Raw genomic sequence first — 17,161 nt, 5'->3', positions numbered from 1 at the left:
TCCTTATTCTTGAGCAACCGTAGGCTTCTACTGTGGGCACGTGCCAATGTTTTGCCTTCTTTTTATCAGTCCTAGAAGCACGCGGTTCTGAGAGAGGGAAAAGCTTCCTTTCCTGTAACTCTCGAGCTCTAACTAGGCTTTTGAAGCTGCTGGACAGCCTGCCTGCTGACTGCGTGACCGGTAATGGAATGACTACAGTTCCCCTGGGGCAGCCCTAGGAAGCAGTGTCCAGCTGGGCCTCTCTAACATGTGCTCCATGTAAACCCCCAGACACCCAGCCAACACCTTCAGACAGACCCGGCACTTCCAAATGCTGTTTGTCATTTATCTGAAATGTGTTCGTGGGTACTAGGCTTTGGATTTCTCTGCTATTCAAGTCTAAAGATGGGTTTTAAAAAGCCTGAAGCAAGTGCATTTGAAAAGGGATTAGAAGAAGTACATGAAGGCGGTGTAAAGACCGCTTGACAATTTAAAGAACAAGGTCAATTGTGGCCATAGACACAGCTGCTACCTGGGACATCACACCGGATCACTTCTGTTGATAGGAAAATGAAGCATATTTCCTTTAAAAACAGATGCATGAAACTAAAATAACTCACTCTTTGAATTTCACTCCGGGTGAAGAATGTCCACTACACCAGGGCTGCCGGAAGAACAAACCCAAGTCCGGCTAGAAGTGAGGGCGATGAGACTTCATCGAATGCGCCTAGGATGTTTTTTCGGGAGGGAATGGTCTCTACAGAGGGACATCATGCAGGGAAAAGTAGAGTCAGGGAGACAGACAGACTCACTCCTGGCAAGGACTGGACGAACGGTGCTGGATCAGCCAGGGTCCTGGTGCATGACAGAGAGGCCCACTGAGTCAGAACCAGCTTGATGGCACCAAACAACCGCCGACACCAGAGGAGTTGGGTTGTTACCTCCTGCCTGGACTTGGACCTTTAAAAACCGGCTGTCGGCAAGTGCAGACTGTGTGAGAAGCTCTCAGACGGAGAGGCTTGGCATGATTGGAAACGGCTGCCCTGAGTCTGAGTCCGGGCTCCGGTTCTTCCCCAGCTAAACTTTAGCTTGTCCTCTTTTCCTGCCTGCTCTAGGAACACAGCTTGCGGTTGGAGCCTTGAGACCCTGGTGAAAGGTTTCAACCACCCTCAGCAAACCCTGGCAGAGGCGAGGCTGTGGTGAGCGAGGAACTGCTTGCCAGGAGGATTCAGGGCGAGTGTTTGTTCAACATGCCCTGGGGCAGCGGTTCCCAACCAGGGGCTGCGACCCCTTTAGAGTCGAATGGCCCATTCACAGGGGGTCGTCCGATTCATAACAGTAGCAAAATGACAGTGGTGATGTAAGCAATGAAAATGATTGATGGTTGGGGGTCACCACAACATGAAGAACTGTACGAAGGGTCCAGGTGTTAGGAAGGCAGAGAACCCCTGCTGTGCAGGAAGGCCTTTAAGTGAGTATTCAGAGGGTCACCTGCTGGATTGGTTCTAGGAAGCCTGCGGGGAGGGGGGAGGGGGGAGGAGTGGGGGGGTGTAGCAAACCTGCAGCAGTTTCCCTTGCTATTGTCCTACAGTTACAGTAATCCCTCCGGCCCTTCAGCCTGTGACCAGGACACCTCTCTGCCTTTCCCTCAGCTCCTCCAGCGCTTAGCTTCACTTGGTGAATTTCGTCTCCCTGCTTCAAACTTGACCTTCTCCCCAACAAACCTCTTTGCTTTACTCATATCTGAGTACTGGAATGTTCCCGTGGGACCAGAAGACAAAATAATACCAAAATACACGATCCTTCCAATCAGTTCTTTTAAGTGGTCCAGCCTATCCTTAAACAAGAAAGAAAAGGGGGAGAGGGGAGAGGCAACGTCAGGCTTTAGATGAGAAATACTTTGTTTCCAATGGTTTTAAATCGGCTTTGGAAGAGAAGTCTCAGCACTCTTTTTTTTTTTTTTAAGGCAAACATGGGCGTTCCTTTGGAAAGGGGGTGGTCCTGTTGTACTCACTAAATAGCTTCTTTTGTTACACAGCGACCTGTTTAGTCTAAATATTAACAGAAACTTTCAGCCACCAAGCACAAACCCAAGTTGAACTGGAAGCATTTTAAGCACACCTGAAAGCAACGTTTCTTTATGTGTGGAATTCTCGCTCCATAAAGCTGCGATAAAAGAAATAAATATTAAAAGCCCGTCTATTTGAAAAGCAAATGCATTTGCTCAGAATTGGATGTGCGTGTCGCCTCTGAGGAGCAGAGCAGGGCGGGCATCAGGGGACGCGTGCAGATTGTACAGCGCCGTCCCTGGATGAACTGCAGCCAGGAGCAGCAGCGGGAGACGGAGAGGAGAGAGCGTTCTTGCCCGGCCTGTGCCATGCCACGGTGACTCGGAGACATCAGGACCTGCGAGGGAGCAGGGGAGGAGGCTTTGGGGTCAGGATGGCCTGGGAGCACACCTTCTGCTGGGATGGAAGAGAGTTAGGACTACCTGTGTCCTTGCCCAGCACTGCCAGCCCAGGCCTGGCTACCCATACCTCTGGCCCAAGCACCCCACTCCTGCTTGTCCCTGCCGCCTCCACTCGGGGGAGCTGATGAAGGAAACCTTTGGGGGCCAAAATTCTTAAGATTTGCTTCTAGACCAGATCAAAGGTCGCTTTTTGTATCACACACAAAAGCCAGGAGGAAAAGATTGACATTTGTATTTCACACAAATCAGTCTACAAATGGCATAGCCTTTGAGTCGTGTTTCTAAGATGCATTTCTGTGCTTAGGCTCTATTTATAGCTCTCCGATAGCTGAGAAAGTAATTAGCTACATTATAGCCTCTTACTGAGGAACTGGCTTTACTAACTACATTCTCATTAACACCGTTTTATTTCACTGCTCTCGGTGGGAGATCTACTCAAGCCTCTCTCTGGCTGGTGGAGAGATGGGAGTCTCCCATCCCAGAGGACTTACTTAATTATTCACGATGGGTTGTTCATTTCTTGTAAGGGATGCCGTGTGAAATTTAAAAAGCCATTAAGCCCCCCACAACGTAAAAGCACGCCAAGTAAACTAATGAATTTGCACGCAGGGACATAGCAATGAATGATATGCTCCCGAGGAGCCTGGTGGTGCTGTGGGTTAGTCTTGGGCTGAATTACTCCGTCTGCCGCCAAACCCCAAACCAAACCGACTGCCACTGAGCCAATTCCCACACACGGAAACCCAAAGTAGGCCTTCCGATGGCGCAAGTATTTATGGAAACAGACAGCCTTCTTTTTCTCCCACCGAGTGGCTGGTGGGTTTGAACCTCGGTCCTGGTGGTTGGCAGCCCAATGTCCAAGATGTAATGGCCAATGAATGGTTAAATGATACCTGATGCGATTGCTTTTCATCTTTTAAAAAAGATGTCCCTGCTACATGCTTGATACACACAGAATGGGAGTTTATGGGAAGGTAGGGGAGGAGTGGGAAAGCATACTATGGTTTGATATATTTCTAGACGATTTGAATTTGGGTGAGCCTATATTTCATCTCTAATCAAAAAAAGGAAAACAGCACCGAATCAGTGCTCTAAAACAGACACCTGGGTGCGGGGAAGAGTTTGTGTCTGGGGACGCAGACCTCCGGGGAGTTCTCGCACCCTCTGATGAGATGGAGCGCTGAGCGCCGGTTGCCTGAACAATTGGGTTTGCACCGAGCACCTGTTTCCCCCGCTGGGAGCCAAAAATTAAGGTAAAAGTTGTCCACGTGACCCACCTCCACTAGATGCCCTGGACACCTGGGCTCAGGGGACTGCGTGGCAGTCAACACTTCACACGTAGCACCACGCTTGCCGATGGGGTTGGGGGGGGGAGGAAGATCATCCTGCGCAATCATACTGGGCCGGCCTTTGTGGAGGGTGTGCTGGTTTCCTGCAGACTCCATCTCCCCCCGCCCCCCGCTCGCCCCCCACTGCCCTGGCTTCGCATCCTTCCACTGTGACGCGAGTCACAGCCTTGAGCACCAACTCATGCCAAGTGTGCTGGCTCCCGGGAGCAAGTCACGGAACCCCCATGGTTCTTTTCCACAGCAAGGCTTCCCTGGCTCGGATCCACAATCGGTGCTCCTGGAAGCAGCAGTCAAGGGAGCCAACCATGGACTGCGTTGCATAAAGCTGCCGCCCAAGCCCTCTACAAAACGTGGAAAAGCCAGGCGGTTACTCTGCGGGCTGGCGTGCGCCTGACCCCAGTGCCGGCATTTTCAATCGGCTCATCGGCCTGTGAAAGTTGGACACTGGGTAAGGAAGTTCCAGGAATAAGGTGACCAGACGTCCTGCTTTGGGTGGGACAGTCCCGATTTTTCACAATTTTTCCCGTACCCGCCGCGGTTTAAAAAGTCCCAATTTTTGGAAAGAATGCACGACAAACTTAGGGTATATGGTTTTTGGCTGACATGTGGCTATTTTGCCAGGATATGAGTTTCATCCACGGGGTCCCGCTGGTGTCCCGCTGTTAAAATCTGGTCACCTTAGGAAGATTCAATACACATGAATCAAAGTGCCGAAGAAGCTATTGAACAGACTGTGGACTGCTGAAAGGACAGGCCTATCTGTCTTAGAAGAAGTATGGCCAGCGTGCTTCTTAGAGGCAAGAACGGCAAGACTTTGTCTTACATACTTTGGACATGCTGTCAGGAGAGACCAGTCCCTGGAGAAAGACATCATGTTTGGTGAAGCGGAGGGGCAGGAACAAAGAGGAAGGTTCTCAATGAGATGGATGGACACAGTGTCTGCAGCCATGGCCAGCACAGGAACCATTGTGAGGATGGCCTGCCACGGGGCACTGATTCGTTCTGCTGTGCACAGGGGTCACTGCGAGTCGGAATTGACTCAATGACACCCTTCCCTTCACCGCCACAACTTACCAAAAACGCTGCTCACTTATGTCACTGGAAGCGCCACAGAGGGCGTGAACTATGCACGTGAATTTCCACTCTCGACCACATCCAGGCTCAGTGACATTTTTCAGATGAGAACTGAGGGAGGGCCGAAATCCCAGCTATGATTAAATCGTGATCTACCTGATTCTGTTTCTGGGATGCTCTGGGCTCCGGTCAGACCAGCAGGGGGTCCCTACGACACCCGAGGAGCCAATGCTGCCCAGGTGTTCAAACCTCATTCCCTGTGGCTGGTGGCTGCTCGGATCCCACCCCCCGTCTCCGTGCCCTCAATTCTAGTGGACAAGGAAAAGCTCACATTCGTCATCCTTGGAGAGAAGCTGGGGACATCCTATGCTGAGCTCCAAAATGACACCCATGCAGAGCGAACATAACTCGCTGGCAACCACTCCCCGAAGGTCCAGGCAGCCTGGAGGTGACCATGGGCAGCAGTCTGCCCGGGGCAGCCCGAGCACTGGGCCTTACTCAAATCCCCCGGAAAGCATTGCCGTGGGAAGACGTGAGGGAGGGGGTTTACTTGGCTTTAAGTCCTAGGGCTCCATTTTGCTGGGTGTATTTTCTCCATTTTATCAGCCCCCCCCCCCATTGCACTTATCTAAGGCTTATCACCAAGACAAACTACTCTGGTGTTTCCTGTGGGTTATCAGATGTGGCCTCTGCAGAAAGCCTCCCTAATTCTGGGAAGCCCTTTCCTGGGATCCCTCTGCAGGACAGCGCTGGCATCAGTCTGTCCATACCCGTGTTTCCGTCTTTTGGAACTCCGGCTCCACGTGTCTCCCTGGCCGCAGGACCCTCTGCGGTCACAGTTACTTGTGCTTAGCTTTGTCTGCCTGCCCATTAGCCTCTGTCCCTCACAACCATCAAGCTCATTCTGACTCACAGGGACACCATGGGATAAGGTAGAATGGCCCCAAGACTGTCATTCTTTTCGGGAGTAGAAAGCCTTGTCTTTCTCCTGCAGAGTGCCTGGTGGATCAGAACTGCTGACCTTGTGGTTGGCAGCCTAGCTCGTAGACACTGAGCCATCAGGACCCCTCTCTCCTTACAATGTAAGCAACAAGAGGTAGACCCCGTCTTACTCAGACATGGTGTTCAGGGAAGTGCCTCACAAGGTCGGTGAGCGATACAATCACTTAGGTGAATTGGTACCTTGCTTGCCCTGTCTGTAGAATGGACACAATGCTCACTGTCTTTTCTTCTGCTCATAAAATGTCAAATTTCTCTAGATAGTACAAATTGAGAATTCAAAGTGTATTCCGTGTCCCTCAAGCTCCACCTTCTCCTCCATTTATCTTGTTTTAGCTTCCTGGGGAGTTCTACCGCCTTCTAACCAGGAGTCACCGCATGGATACTAGGGTCTGAATGGGCTGAAGCCATGTTACATCTGCAGCAGGAGAAGGAGGAGGTAAGATTCAATGATCTTGGCGTACATTCCTGCCGCACCCCTTCAGATGGCCACTTCTCTCAGCCCCTCCGCTCTTTACCGCATCTTCCATTAGCTAGTGTTTTCCCCATCTGCCTCCTCCCTACCTCTAGTCTTTCCTCCATCCCAAATGTTTTATGACGGAAATACTCTTTACCCTCCCATTTACTCTCTCTCTCTCCCCCCACCCCCATGGCCAACAGCTTAGCTTCTGCTTCTGTAGGATGTGGCCACCCCTCATCCCGGATCCCAACTCCAGCCGGGACCTTCTTGCCCGTCTCAGACTCTTTACCTTGCTGGCCTTCAGGATGTTGATCTGCTCTTCATACACCGTGTCTCGGTTTTTTTCCAGGAAGCCATCTGAGTGATACTCCACCTGGGACCCCAGCCGTGGGAGAGAAGCGGCAGTTAGTGTTTTAACTGGACAGGTGTGTTCCCGCGCTTCCCACCCCCCCCACACACCCCCCCGCCCCCAGCACTGGAGAGGTTTGCGCTGAGCTGCAGAGTTGTGAGTAGCTAGGAAATCCACAGGTGTTCCACTGGGGGACGGGGATTCCACCCAGGGAACTGTGCGTGCCTTTCATGGGGCAAAGACTGCTTGGTAAAGACCTTCCCCAAAGACGGCCTTCAACCAGACATGACCCCGATGCTCTGACTGCTGCCCGGGCCCACACTGTAGCAGCACCTGGCACGCAGGTCCGTGGATGGCTCATCTAAGAAATCCCACTCGCTGCCACCGAGCGGATGCCAACCCCTAATCGCATGAACGTCTGAGAAGCACCGAGCTGGTGCCCATCAAAGAGAGCTTCATTTAGAAAAGTTGACAGATACTCTTGGTACTGGGAACCGAACCACTCACAGCCGAGCAAGGTATATTCCACAGAGTCACCCCAAACCAGAGGCAGACTTAGCTTCCACGCCCCCTCCTCTTGCCCACACTCCGTGAGGTGAGGACCAGGGCTGTTTCCCTTGCTGTTGCATCTCTGAGAGTCCCTGCGTGGCACTAGTGGTAAGCCCGCACCTACCCAACAGCCAAAAGGTAGGTGCATGGAACCATCTGGAAGCACCTTGGAAGTCAGGCTTGGTGACCTGCTTCCCAAAGTTTAAAGCAGTGGAAAAACCCAGTGGGGCAGAGTTCTCTGCACACCTGCTATCCCCACACCTGTGTTAGAATCAACTTGATGGTGACTAACACAAACAACAGAGTCCCAGGAGAGAGGCTCTCAACAGATATTTGCTAAACTCCTCACTGGAAACAAGACTGTGCTTCTCTGCGGTCACAGCCCCAGACCAAATCCACTGTCCTTCCAATTCATTCCCGCACCTCCTAGTGAGCCTATAGGACAGAGGAAAACTGCTCTTGGGTTTGTTGGTTTGTTTAAGACTGCACATCATTACAGGAGGAGACAGCTCCACCTTTCTCCCGTGGAGCAGTCAGTGGATTTGAACTGCCGACCTTGTGGTTAGCAGCCCAACACTTAACCACAGCACCCCCAGGGCTCTGGGGTTGGTCCACACTAACAACAGTGTGAGATGGAGCAAGGACAGCAGGAGACTCAGACCACCCGCCTTGAATAGGGATGGCTCCGTCTTAGCCGAGAAGCCCCCGAGTCCCTCCCCGACCCCACCCCCTCCAGGGTGAATGGCAGAGCGTCACCACCAGAGGAGACCCACCTTATCTGCAAAGTGGACGACGATGAAGGACGTGTTGGACATACGAGGTTTCTGGAAGTGCTGGCTGCTGCTGTGCCGGTCGTAGAGCTTTTGAGCCCAGTTCTGATCAGTACCTTTGGGGACCTGCAGAGCCACAAAACAGGGCTCTGTTACGAGAAGGGGAGAGAAGCCTTGGGGGGACGGACAGAGCCCATGGTCAGGCGACCCCGAGAGGCAGGATCACATCTCAGACCCTGGGCCCTAACTCGACTGTGGAAAGAATTATTCCGGATCCTGCTCGGCCATGCCCTCCACTCGCAGGCATGGGTGGGCTCTTTCACGGGCCTGCAGGCGTGGGGTAAGCCTCCCAGAATCTGCTGCCTGGCAGAGAATGGAGGTGAGGCCAACGTCACAGAGCACCACCAGGGAACAAACACACAGGCGGCAGCAACGGCTTCCCTCTGGCCAGGCTGTGCGGGTCAGTGTCCAGGGTGCCCACACCCATCGGTGCCCACTCCAACCTTCTGCTCGCTCGCCCACGTTACCTCCTGCAGCAAGCAAGCCCTGTCCTCCCTCTCTGGGCTCATCAGCGCACTTGACGGGCTGCCCTGCTCTCTGAAGCTTCCTGGCCACCCTTGATCTCAGCTCTGAACTTTCTCCCAGGGAAACGCTTACACACCCACCAGTCTGCTTTCCGTGGGCTTGTGGGCATTTCCCAGTCACTCTAAAATCTCAGCTTGAAGGGTTCAAGGACTTTACCCCACTGTTTCGTTTCATCTCTCCTGCCCCTCAAAGAGCTTCAGAACCCGGTGGTTGAGTGACATGGCTCTGGTCCCTGCCCTCCTTTGAAGTCTCCATGTCACCTTCAGAATAGGGGAATCTCACCAAGCTAAGAATGCTGATGGACAGTCTCTCTCAATATGTTTCTGGAGGCCTTCAAAGGTAAAAAAAGACATCCTGTTTCATTCCACACAGAAGCTGGGTCATGGTCACCTCCATTCAAATCGAGAAGGAGGCTGGTGACTGTCCCAACAGGGAGCTACTCCTGCCGTCACCCTTGGACACCACATCACACCCCCTCCGGTGAGCGAGGGCCGGGCCATCTCCCACCCCATTTGAGAGTCACTGACTGCCTGCCGTGTGTGTCAGTTGAGATTGGACGTTTCGATCAGATATGGTTGAAGGTGACCCTGCCACCAGCCATTTCTGAAAAAGGCTTTGCTATGTAAATTAATAGTCAAATGTGTGTCATGGGGAAAACGCTTACAGGCCGGAGCATGCATTTCTCAAATACTTGGTAAGCAAATGGATTGTTCTCTCAGCGCTCAACTTTCGTAACTGGAGTACTCTGTGCTGAGGGCCACGGGAAAGCCAAAGGGAAAAAAGAAACACACACAAAAATAATGTCTTCACGGGAGAGGCTATTAATTGTGTTGGGCAGACCAAATACAAAAATAGATTAAATTCAGCATTTTTTATATGTAGGCATCTATTTATCTCCAGGCTCTGGTGGTTAGAAACACCAGGTGTGGGGGCCGAAGAGGGCTGGCCAGCAGGGCCGTCATGGGGGCAGACAGGGCACAGCAGATGGCCACCACGGAGAGCCCACTGAGGCCAACACCTACATTTGCCGGACCACCCTGCCGCTCTTGAACGTGAAGTTGGACTCTTGCTGGAGGACCCCCCCCCACTCCTAGACAGTCCCAGGTGGGCATGGAGTACTGAGCAGGGAGCTCAGCTATTGGGGTCATGTGTGTCCTGCTGAAGCAGCAGCTCCATCCTCCACCTCAGACGACAGAGAGGGGCCTGCACAAACTGTGGCATGACCATTCAGTGGCTGACCACTAGGCTGTAAACCACTCAGCAGCCCTCAGGGGGAAAGACGTGGGGCTCAGTCCAGCAAAGATTTGAATCTAGAGACTCCTCCAGGGTAGGTCTAGCCTGCCACATGGGGTCAGGATAGTAAGAATCAACGATCCCCTCACAAATGAGGCTCTCGGGTCACATCCACAGCCCATGGTCGTGTTACTGTGACCCGCTGGCCGGCCGGCCCCTGTAAAACAGAGTGGATCACTGTGATCCACAGGGTTCCCATTGGCTGATCTTCAGAAGATCACCAGACCTTTCTTCCTAGTCTGCCTATGCCTGGAAGCAGCGCTGAAACCAAACCAGTATCACAGCAACATGCAAGGCTCCATTAACAGGTCATGGCTGTATGCACTGGCCACGAACTGAACCAGAATCTCCTGACTACAAGGTGAGACGAACCCCAATTGCCCTCCCTAAGGCCCATAGACTCAAGCAGCAAAAACCAAACTACAAAACTCACTGCCATTCAGTCGATCCCAGCCCATAGCAGCCCAACACAGAGGACACAGTAGAATTGCTGCCGTGGGTTTCTGAGACAGGGAGTCTTTCTGGGTGCAGAAAGCTTCATCTGTCTCCTAAGGGGCAGCTGGTGGTGCTGACCTTGGTGGAGAGCAGCCCACAGTGCCACCAGGGTTCCACCTCCACCAAAGTCCAGGCAGTACTACGTATTTATATCGGTCGACTCATTCAAATCCTGAATATACTAGGCTGACATGCATGCTACAGGTGAGGATGCTGACACCAAGAGTAACTTGCCCAGTCACAGAGCTGGGAAGCGGCAGAGCTGGGGTTCAGAGCCAGACAGGCTGGCTCTGGAGGGCATCTTATTTGTTTGTTTGTTTATTTTATAGGAAGGCATTTTAAAGGTAGCCAGGAAGCAGTGTTAGGTGGAAGCCTCTTACCTCCACAAATCCTCCCATGCAAGGAAAGGAGTGTATGTGTATTGTGATGTGGTAGTTATATAATCGTTTGTCAATTGGAGAGGATTAAGAGTGTAGGGGTGGAGTCTAGCCTGTCAATCAGATCATACCCAATGAGGCCTCTGTGTGGGTATGGTCTCCTGAAAATTCTGGGAAATCCAGTACTTCCTCCTTGGAGGTGGGAGACACTTCTCCCTCACTGCTTACTCCCTGCGAGACATTCCTGAGGAGAAGCCATGTGGACCTACCCTGATGCAGCCAGAACCCCGAACCTGGAGAAGTCACATAGAGACCCGTCAGCACTGAGATGCTTACAACACCACTGGATCCAAAGACTTCCCACCCACTGGCCTGTGACTGTCCTGCATTCGGCAACATTGCATGTGTTTCCTGCATCTGAAGAGGACTTTATAGATTGGTATCAGACATATGAGCTAATAGCAGACTTATGGACTTGGACTGAGCTGGGCTGGGCTGTTTCCTCAATATTCAACTGCTCCTGTATATAAAATTCCTTCTTATACACATATGCGTGTTTATGAGTCTGTTTCTCTAGTCTACCCAGACTAACGCATAGCTCTGGAAGATGCCACTGAAACAAAGCCTTTGTTCCACACAAGTGGTGTCACACAAGCTCAAAAGAAAGTGGAGCAAGTCTCAGACCAGGAGCTACATGCATACTCCTGCTCTGTCTCTCTCAGGTTGACTGCCTCGGACCTGCTGTGCTGGCCACCGGCCTCATCCAAAAGGGGAAGTCTCCACTTAGATGCAATGCCCACATCAGGCAAATCTATAGATTAGTGATTGCCTAGGACTTGGGTGAGTGGCTTTGGAGGAGTGGGGAGAGCCTGCTAAAAGGTTAAAATGCGCTAAGATGGGCAGTGGTGGTAGGCTTATAACTGAACACACTGAAAAAAAACAAAACAACTCCTGAAAGGTATCGTCTAAGTAGGTGAATTGCATAGTATCTGAGTTACATCTAAATAAAGCCGTTAAGAATACGTTGTATCTAGATCTCCCTTTTGTCCCATTTCAAAGTTGCTTCAGTTTTCTTATTTTCTGCTTTCTTTGCGGCTGAGGATTTTCTCTGTGGCTGAGGATTTTCTCCGTTTTGTTTTGTCATGGCTGCTGTTTTCACGTGTTTCTTGCTGGTGGTGTTTTGTTTTGTTTTATGGCTTCCTGTATGTGAGATCCAGGACAGCTTCATCTGTAGAGGCAATCACTGAATGGATGATGTAGGGGCACGGCAGGGGAGGCCGTTGGGGGACAGGGAGCTCGCAGAAGTGCGTATGGGCGAGAAGAGGCTCTGAAATGGACCGTGGTGATGGCTGTCTGAGTCTCTTCCACAGGACCGCACGATGAAATGGTGTAATAGGTAAGGGCAGGTTGTCCAAGTCTCTGCACATGGAACATGGCTTGTTGGACAGGTGACTCGGCATATGTGAGAAAGCCACCTCATCTCTCTCCATCACCAGCTTCAGAGAGCAACTGCCCACGAGCGTGCTGGGCAATGGGCCCTCGGAAGCCACCTTGGTCTTCACTCAGGGACCACAGTCCTGAGGGCCTGCTGGGCATGGGGAGGAAGGGGGCGGGTGGGAGGCCTCCCACTGTCTTCCTCCCGGGAGCACCTGATGTTGAGGCCTGTCTCTTGGCACCTAGGACATTTGCCAACGATACCACCCAGTGTCTGCCCACAGAGGTACCCATGAGCCGGCATGGCAGCATCTGCCAGGCACGGTGAATGCCTCACACCCCCGTACGCAGATGGAACTCGCGCTCCAGGATCGCACACGTGCCCTGGGTCTGCCCAGCGCTCCCTGCCCTCCCTGCCAAGCCTGGAATGGAGCTGATTCAAGCGCAGCCCCCATCAGTTTTACCTTACACTCCTCATCCAACAGGTCCAAGATGCCCAGCTTCGCTTCTATGAGGTCGATACAAGGCTGGTTATCGTAGAAGTCAATCAAGGTCCAAGGAATCTGCTCCCTCATGTATTCCTCCTGCTCCAGTTTGAAGACATGCTGGGAAGCGGAGTTCAAGATGAAGATTAGCGAACTACATGCGTGCCTTCATATCACCCCTGCGTGCTCCCCCCACGCGTCCTTCATCTTAGAGGGCGACGGACACCCACGGAGCAGGTCTGGGTCTAAGGCATGGTTGGAGTGTAGAGCAGAAAAGCTTAGTTGATTCTTATTCCCTGTGCGAGCCCTTCCCCCGGACAGGCTATGCTCACCTGCGCAGGCAGACCGCAACTCTAATCGTTAGAACTTACTGAAGTGCTCCTGGAAGGCCAGGCTCACGAGGAGTAGGGGGTCAAGGCCAAGGAGAGGACCATGTGCTCCTTCCCCACAGCCCAGTGTGAACCTCCGTTGAGGAGTGGGAGTAGTGTCTTCCCAAAGCTGGGGCACCAGCAGGACACCAAGGGATGGCTAAGGCCAAGCTAGAGCCCACTGGCCCTGGACAGGAGAGAAGTGGCCTGGCACTTGCCACCCCACCCCCTGGGGCAGGGGGAGGGGGAGCCATGGGAAGGGGAGAGGGTAAGTTCTTTCCACCCAATGCCCCCAGATGTCCCCTACCACCTACCGAGTTGAACTGCTGCTGGAGTTTTTCATTGGCATAGTTGATGCAAAACTGCTCAAAGCTGTTGATCTCAAAGGTCTCAAACCTGTGTGATGGACAGAGGGCAGAAAGTCAGAGAGATAGCTTGTATGAGGGAGTCAATGCTCATGGTCATGGTGTTGATACCGGAACTACCCCTGTGATTTTCTAAGACTGTCAGCTTTTTACAGGAGTAGAAAGTCTCATCTTTCTCCCAGCAGTCGTTTCAAACTGCTGACCTTGTGGTTAGTATCCCAATGTATAACCCACTGCACCACTTTGTGGGAGTCAACAGGGCATCAATACAGTGAGCTGGGCCAGTTCCCACTCTCACCCAGTAGGGAATCCCCATTTCCTGCTCTTGTGCTCAAAGGGGCCCGCCTCTGTTGGTTTCGGCACTATGGAAAGCCCTACCCACTAGGACAGTAAAGTCTGTCTCTAGGGTCATAATTAGAAAAGAGGTATTGACAATAGAAAGATTTATAAAGGAAAAAAAGGAAGTTACCAATGATTCAATTACCTAGATTGGCCATCAGCTATATAAGGGGCTCTCAGACATTTTGTAGGCAAAACGGCATTGTCTTTTAATTCCATTTTCCTACAAATGTTTTGAAGCCCCTTCATATTTTGGTGGGCTTCCTTTCGGTAGCTTTTTACTTTTGAACAAGATTAGAATTTTATGTAAAATTTGCCTGTCTTGGTTACTTACCTTACCATGGTGAGCATTTCCCCAGGCCAGCACCTGGATCAGGGCTGTTCCTTAAAGAAGTGGGGATTGGGAAAGGGGTCCACGTGGGGGAACAAGAGGGGGCCCAAAGGCAGCTAGTGCTCCCCTGCAAGCCTGGGGGGGGGGTCCATTCTCTTGTTCCGGATTCACATGAAAGCCGACCCCCAACAGTCCCCATTCTTCAATAGGAGCAGCTGTTTCTCAATCCTATCAAGCGTCCTGCGAGCCTTCCCAGCTGAGTGTTGTGCACTGTCTGCTTGGTTCCAACCCTCGGCACCCTTCTGTCTAACTGCACGGTGCCTCCATCCTCCTGGTCACGGGTGTGTGTGAGCCCACTGTCAGAGGGCTTGTGTCAATCCATCGCATTGAGGGCTTGTCTTCTTCTGACCCTTTAACTTGATTCAACACCACCTCTAATCTAAATCGATTGTATTTCCTAATCACCACCTTCCACCAGACGCATTGGAGCTGCCCCCAGGTGGCGTTGGGATGGGATGGGGTGGGAGTGGTGAGGGGGTGCTGAGAAGGGACTCTAGGCAGGAGGACCAGCACAACGGGATACAGCACTCAGTAGGGTTGTTGGCCAGTGTCCAGACAGCATCAGGCTTCTCCTCCCTGCCCCGCTCTCACCTCTCTCTCTCTCCCTCCTTCCCTCCCTCCCTCTATCCCCCCCCCCACATCTCTCTCGCATGTAAAACATGGAAAAGTGGAAAATCATGTTGCAATCAAAGACGTCAACTGTTTAGAGACAACCAGATTGAAGCACAGCGTTTGGCCATGCCCATGTGGAAGAAAAGTCACTCTGGGTGAAGAAAGCAAGGTCACAGATGCATTGCCCAAGCCAGGATAAAGGCAGTCAGCTAGCCCCGCGCACCGCAGACCGGGCAGAGGGAAGCACCATGCCCGCCAGCCACAATGTTAGTGGGGGCCCTCCCAGACCAGTCGAAGGCCCTGTAGACTCAGCCCACTCACCTTGAACCTCATTCTCTTCCTCTCACCTAAACAGGGTGCCGGCACCTAAGCCCCGGAGGAAAATGAGTGAACTCAACCTAGACGGAGGATAAATGCCCGACCAAGCAGTTGGCCAGAGGATGGCGACTGGGGGTCCTGGCTGGGCTTTTGCCACCAGGATGGAAACAGCTTGTTATTTTTAAAGGTTTATATCAGTAGCCTCCACAAAGGACACTCTGTTAATTGGCGATGGCCTGCAATTAGCTCACGACCTCCCTGTTTCAAAAGGTATGATCTGGTCACAATTCCACTGTCATCTAGTGTCATCACTGCCATCTGGAGGGGAGGGGTGGAGATGAATGAGGGGCTAGGAAGACAGGCAAGGCACCCACCTCAGGAAATCACAGCCAAGGCAGGGGCGGGGTGGGGTGGGGCATGTGTCACCTCTGCTTTCCCTTGAAACTATATTTGGAGTCATTTTCCCATCAGTAGAGACGCCTCATCAGTGGGTCCATTCCTAGTTCCCACCGAGACGTCTGCACACTGGAGGGCGCTGGGTTTCCGGCATCAAATCAATGTGGGGGATACTTAGACCAGACTCCTGGGGTGGGCTGCTGTCAGTCGTGGGTGCCATTGAGTCGTGACCCCCTCATCACAGCCCCGGGCACAATAGAATCAAACACTGCCCGGCCCTGTGCCAATCCTCACACTGGCTCCTGTGCTGAGTCTAGGGGGCAGCCACTGTATCGTGCCATCTCGTGCAAGGCCTTCCTCTCTGCTGAGGCCCTTGAACTTCCAGGGACAGGTCTCTGCTGACAGCATGTCCAAAGGGAGGAAGGTCAAAGGAGGGGAAAACAAGGTGCGAAGCTGAGAGGTGGGTCTGTGCTCATGGTGATTCAATGATCACCTCTCCTTCTAGCTCCTTCTATCTTGTCAAGGCAGTGCAAACGTCACTGTCTTCTTTTCCTGCCCCTCCGAGTGGAAGGGACAGAAGGGCTGCAAGGGGCTCTGAAATAGAATGCCTTCTGCAGCATGGGAACATGCGATAAAAACCAGCTGGCTACTCTGTGCTAAAGATTAACCCGCCCCATGCCCCTCACGCCCCTGGACCTGAAGCAGTGATGAGAAATCCTTCCCCCTGAGGGTCGGTCAAGAAGTGGCGTCTCTCAGCGCGGCCACTTCTCTGTATCTGACGGCAGATCGCCGCCATGCTGCCCAAGATCGAAGATGATGATGACGACGTGGGATGTAGGTCTGAGAGGAAGGAGTGGTTCCTGGGAATGCTCATGCCCCAAAGTCAGACACAGAAGAAGGACTGCAGGGACATTCTCTCCAGACAGGTGTTTAACAGGGCCATCATTCAGTGGGCCCAGAGCCATGAGTCCAATGGCCACGCGCAGGGCCCCTTTCCATCCCGAAGTCCATAGAAACTCCTGAGAGCTCTTAGGGCTTGTGGGACCGGCCAGAGCTCCTGATCCCTTTATTAAGCCATCCCAGGATGCTGGCCGAACCTAAGGAGGACAGGACTTTAACTCTGGGTGGGCTTCTCTGCTCTGTGCCATTGTGTCCCCACCGAGACTTGCCCTCCAGGGAGAGAACCATCCTAGGCACTGCAAACACTGGAAGCTCAGAGGAGCCCCGCTTCTGCAGGACCTAAAGCCCTCTGGCTAGCAGTGTGTTCAGACCCCAGGAAGTCCCCGTGGGACGGGAAAATGCCTACCATCCAGTGAGCCTCTCCCAAGCCACTGGCCAACTATCCCCAGTAAGTGATGGCTGAAGAGAGCCAGTCATGGCCCCAGAACCAAAGAGCTCTTGGGAAGGAGACAAGAAGCTGCCCCTGAAACAAAGAGCTATTGGGAAGGAGACAATAAGTGGCCAAGGTGCAGAGGAGGGATGGACAACAGGTAGTTTTAAAGGAGGGTGAAGCCTAGAGCTGCTTTGGAGCCAGCCAGGCAGGCCTGGTCTGGGTGGGGCATGGCTAGGCACACCTTCTGGGCTTTGCAACACCGGGCCACATGCCATCTCGGCACTGGAAGTGAGTACCACCCTGACCTCTCTCTTCGATGAACCGCCAGTCAGAGGAGAACCGAGTGGGTCTCCCTGCACAGCAAGGCCGTG

General features: G+C 52.6%; 1 protein-coding gene across 1 annotated transcript in view; it reads right to left on the bottom strand.

The window, feature by feature from the left end:
• MYO5B (myosin VB) overlaps positions 1-17,161 on the bottom strand; it is a 169,098-nt gene that overhangs the window by 80,443 nt on the left and 71,494 nt on the right. Inside the window, exons 11-14 of the mRNA XM_075533231.1 lie at positions 13,351-13,432; positions 12,648-12,788; positions 8,003-8,125; positions 6,621-6,704 (exon numbers count right to left, since the gene is read on the bottom strand). Of these exons, the coding sequence (XP_075389346.1) occupies positions 6,621-6,704; positions 8,003-8,125; positions 12,648-12,788; positions 13,351-13,432 (430 nt within the window). The remainder of the gene's footprint in view (positions 1-6,620; positions 6,705-8,002; positions 8,126-12,647; positions 12,789-13,350; positions 13,433-17,161) is intronic.

The sequence above is a fragment of the Tenrec ecaudatus genome, chromosome 15 (genome assembly GCF_050624435.1).
Source record: "Tenrec ecaudatus isolate mTenEca1 chromosome 15, mTenEca1.hap1, whole genome shotgun sequence".
Taxonomy (NCBI): domain Eukaryota; kingdom Metazoa; phylum Chordata; class Mammalia; order Afrosoricida; family Tenrecidae; genus Tenrec; species Tenrec ecaudatus.
This window is presented reverse-complemented; position numbering and strand designations above follow the sequence as displayed.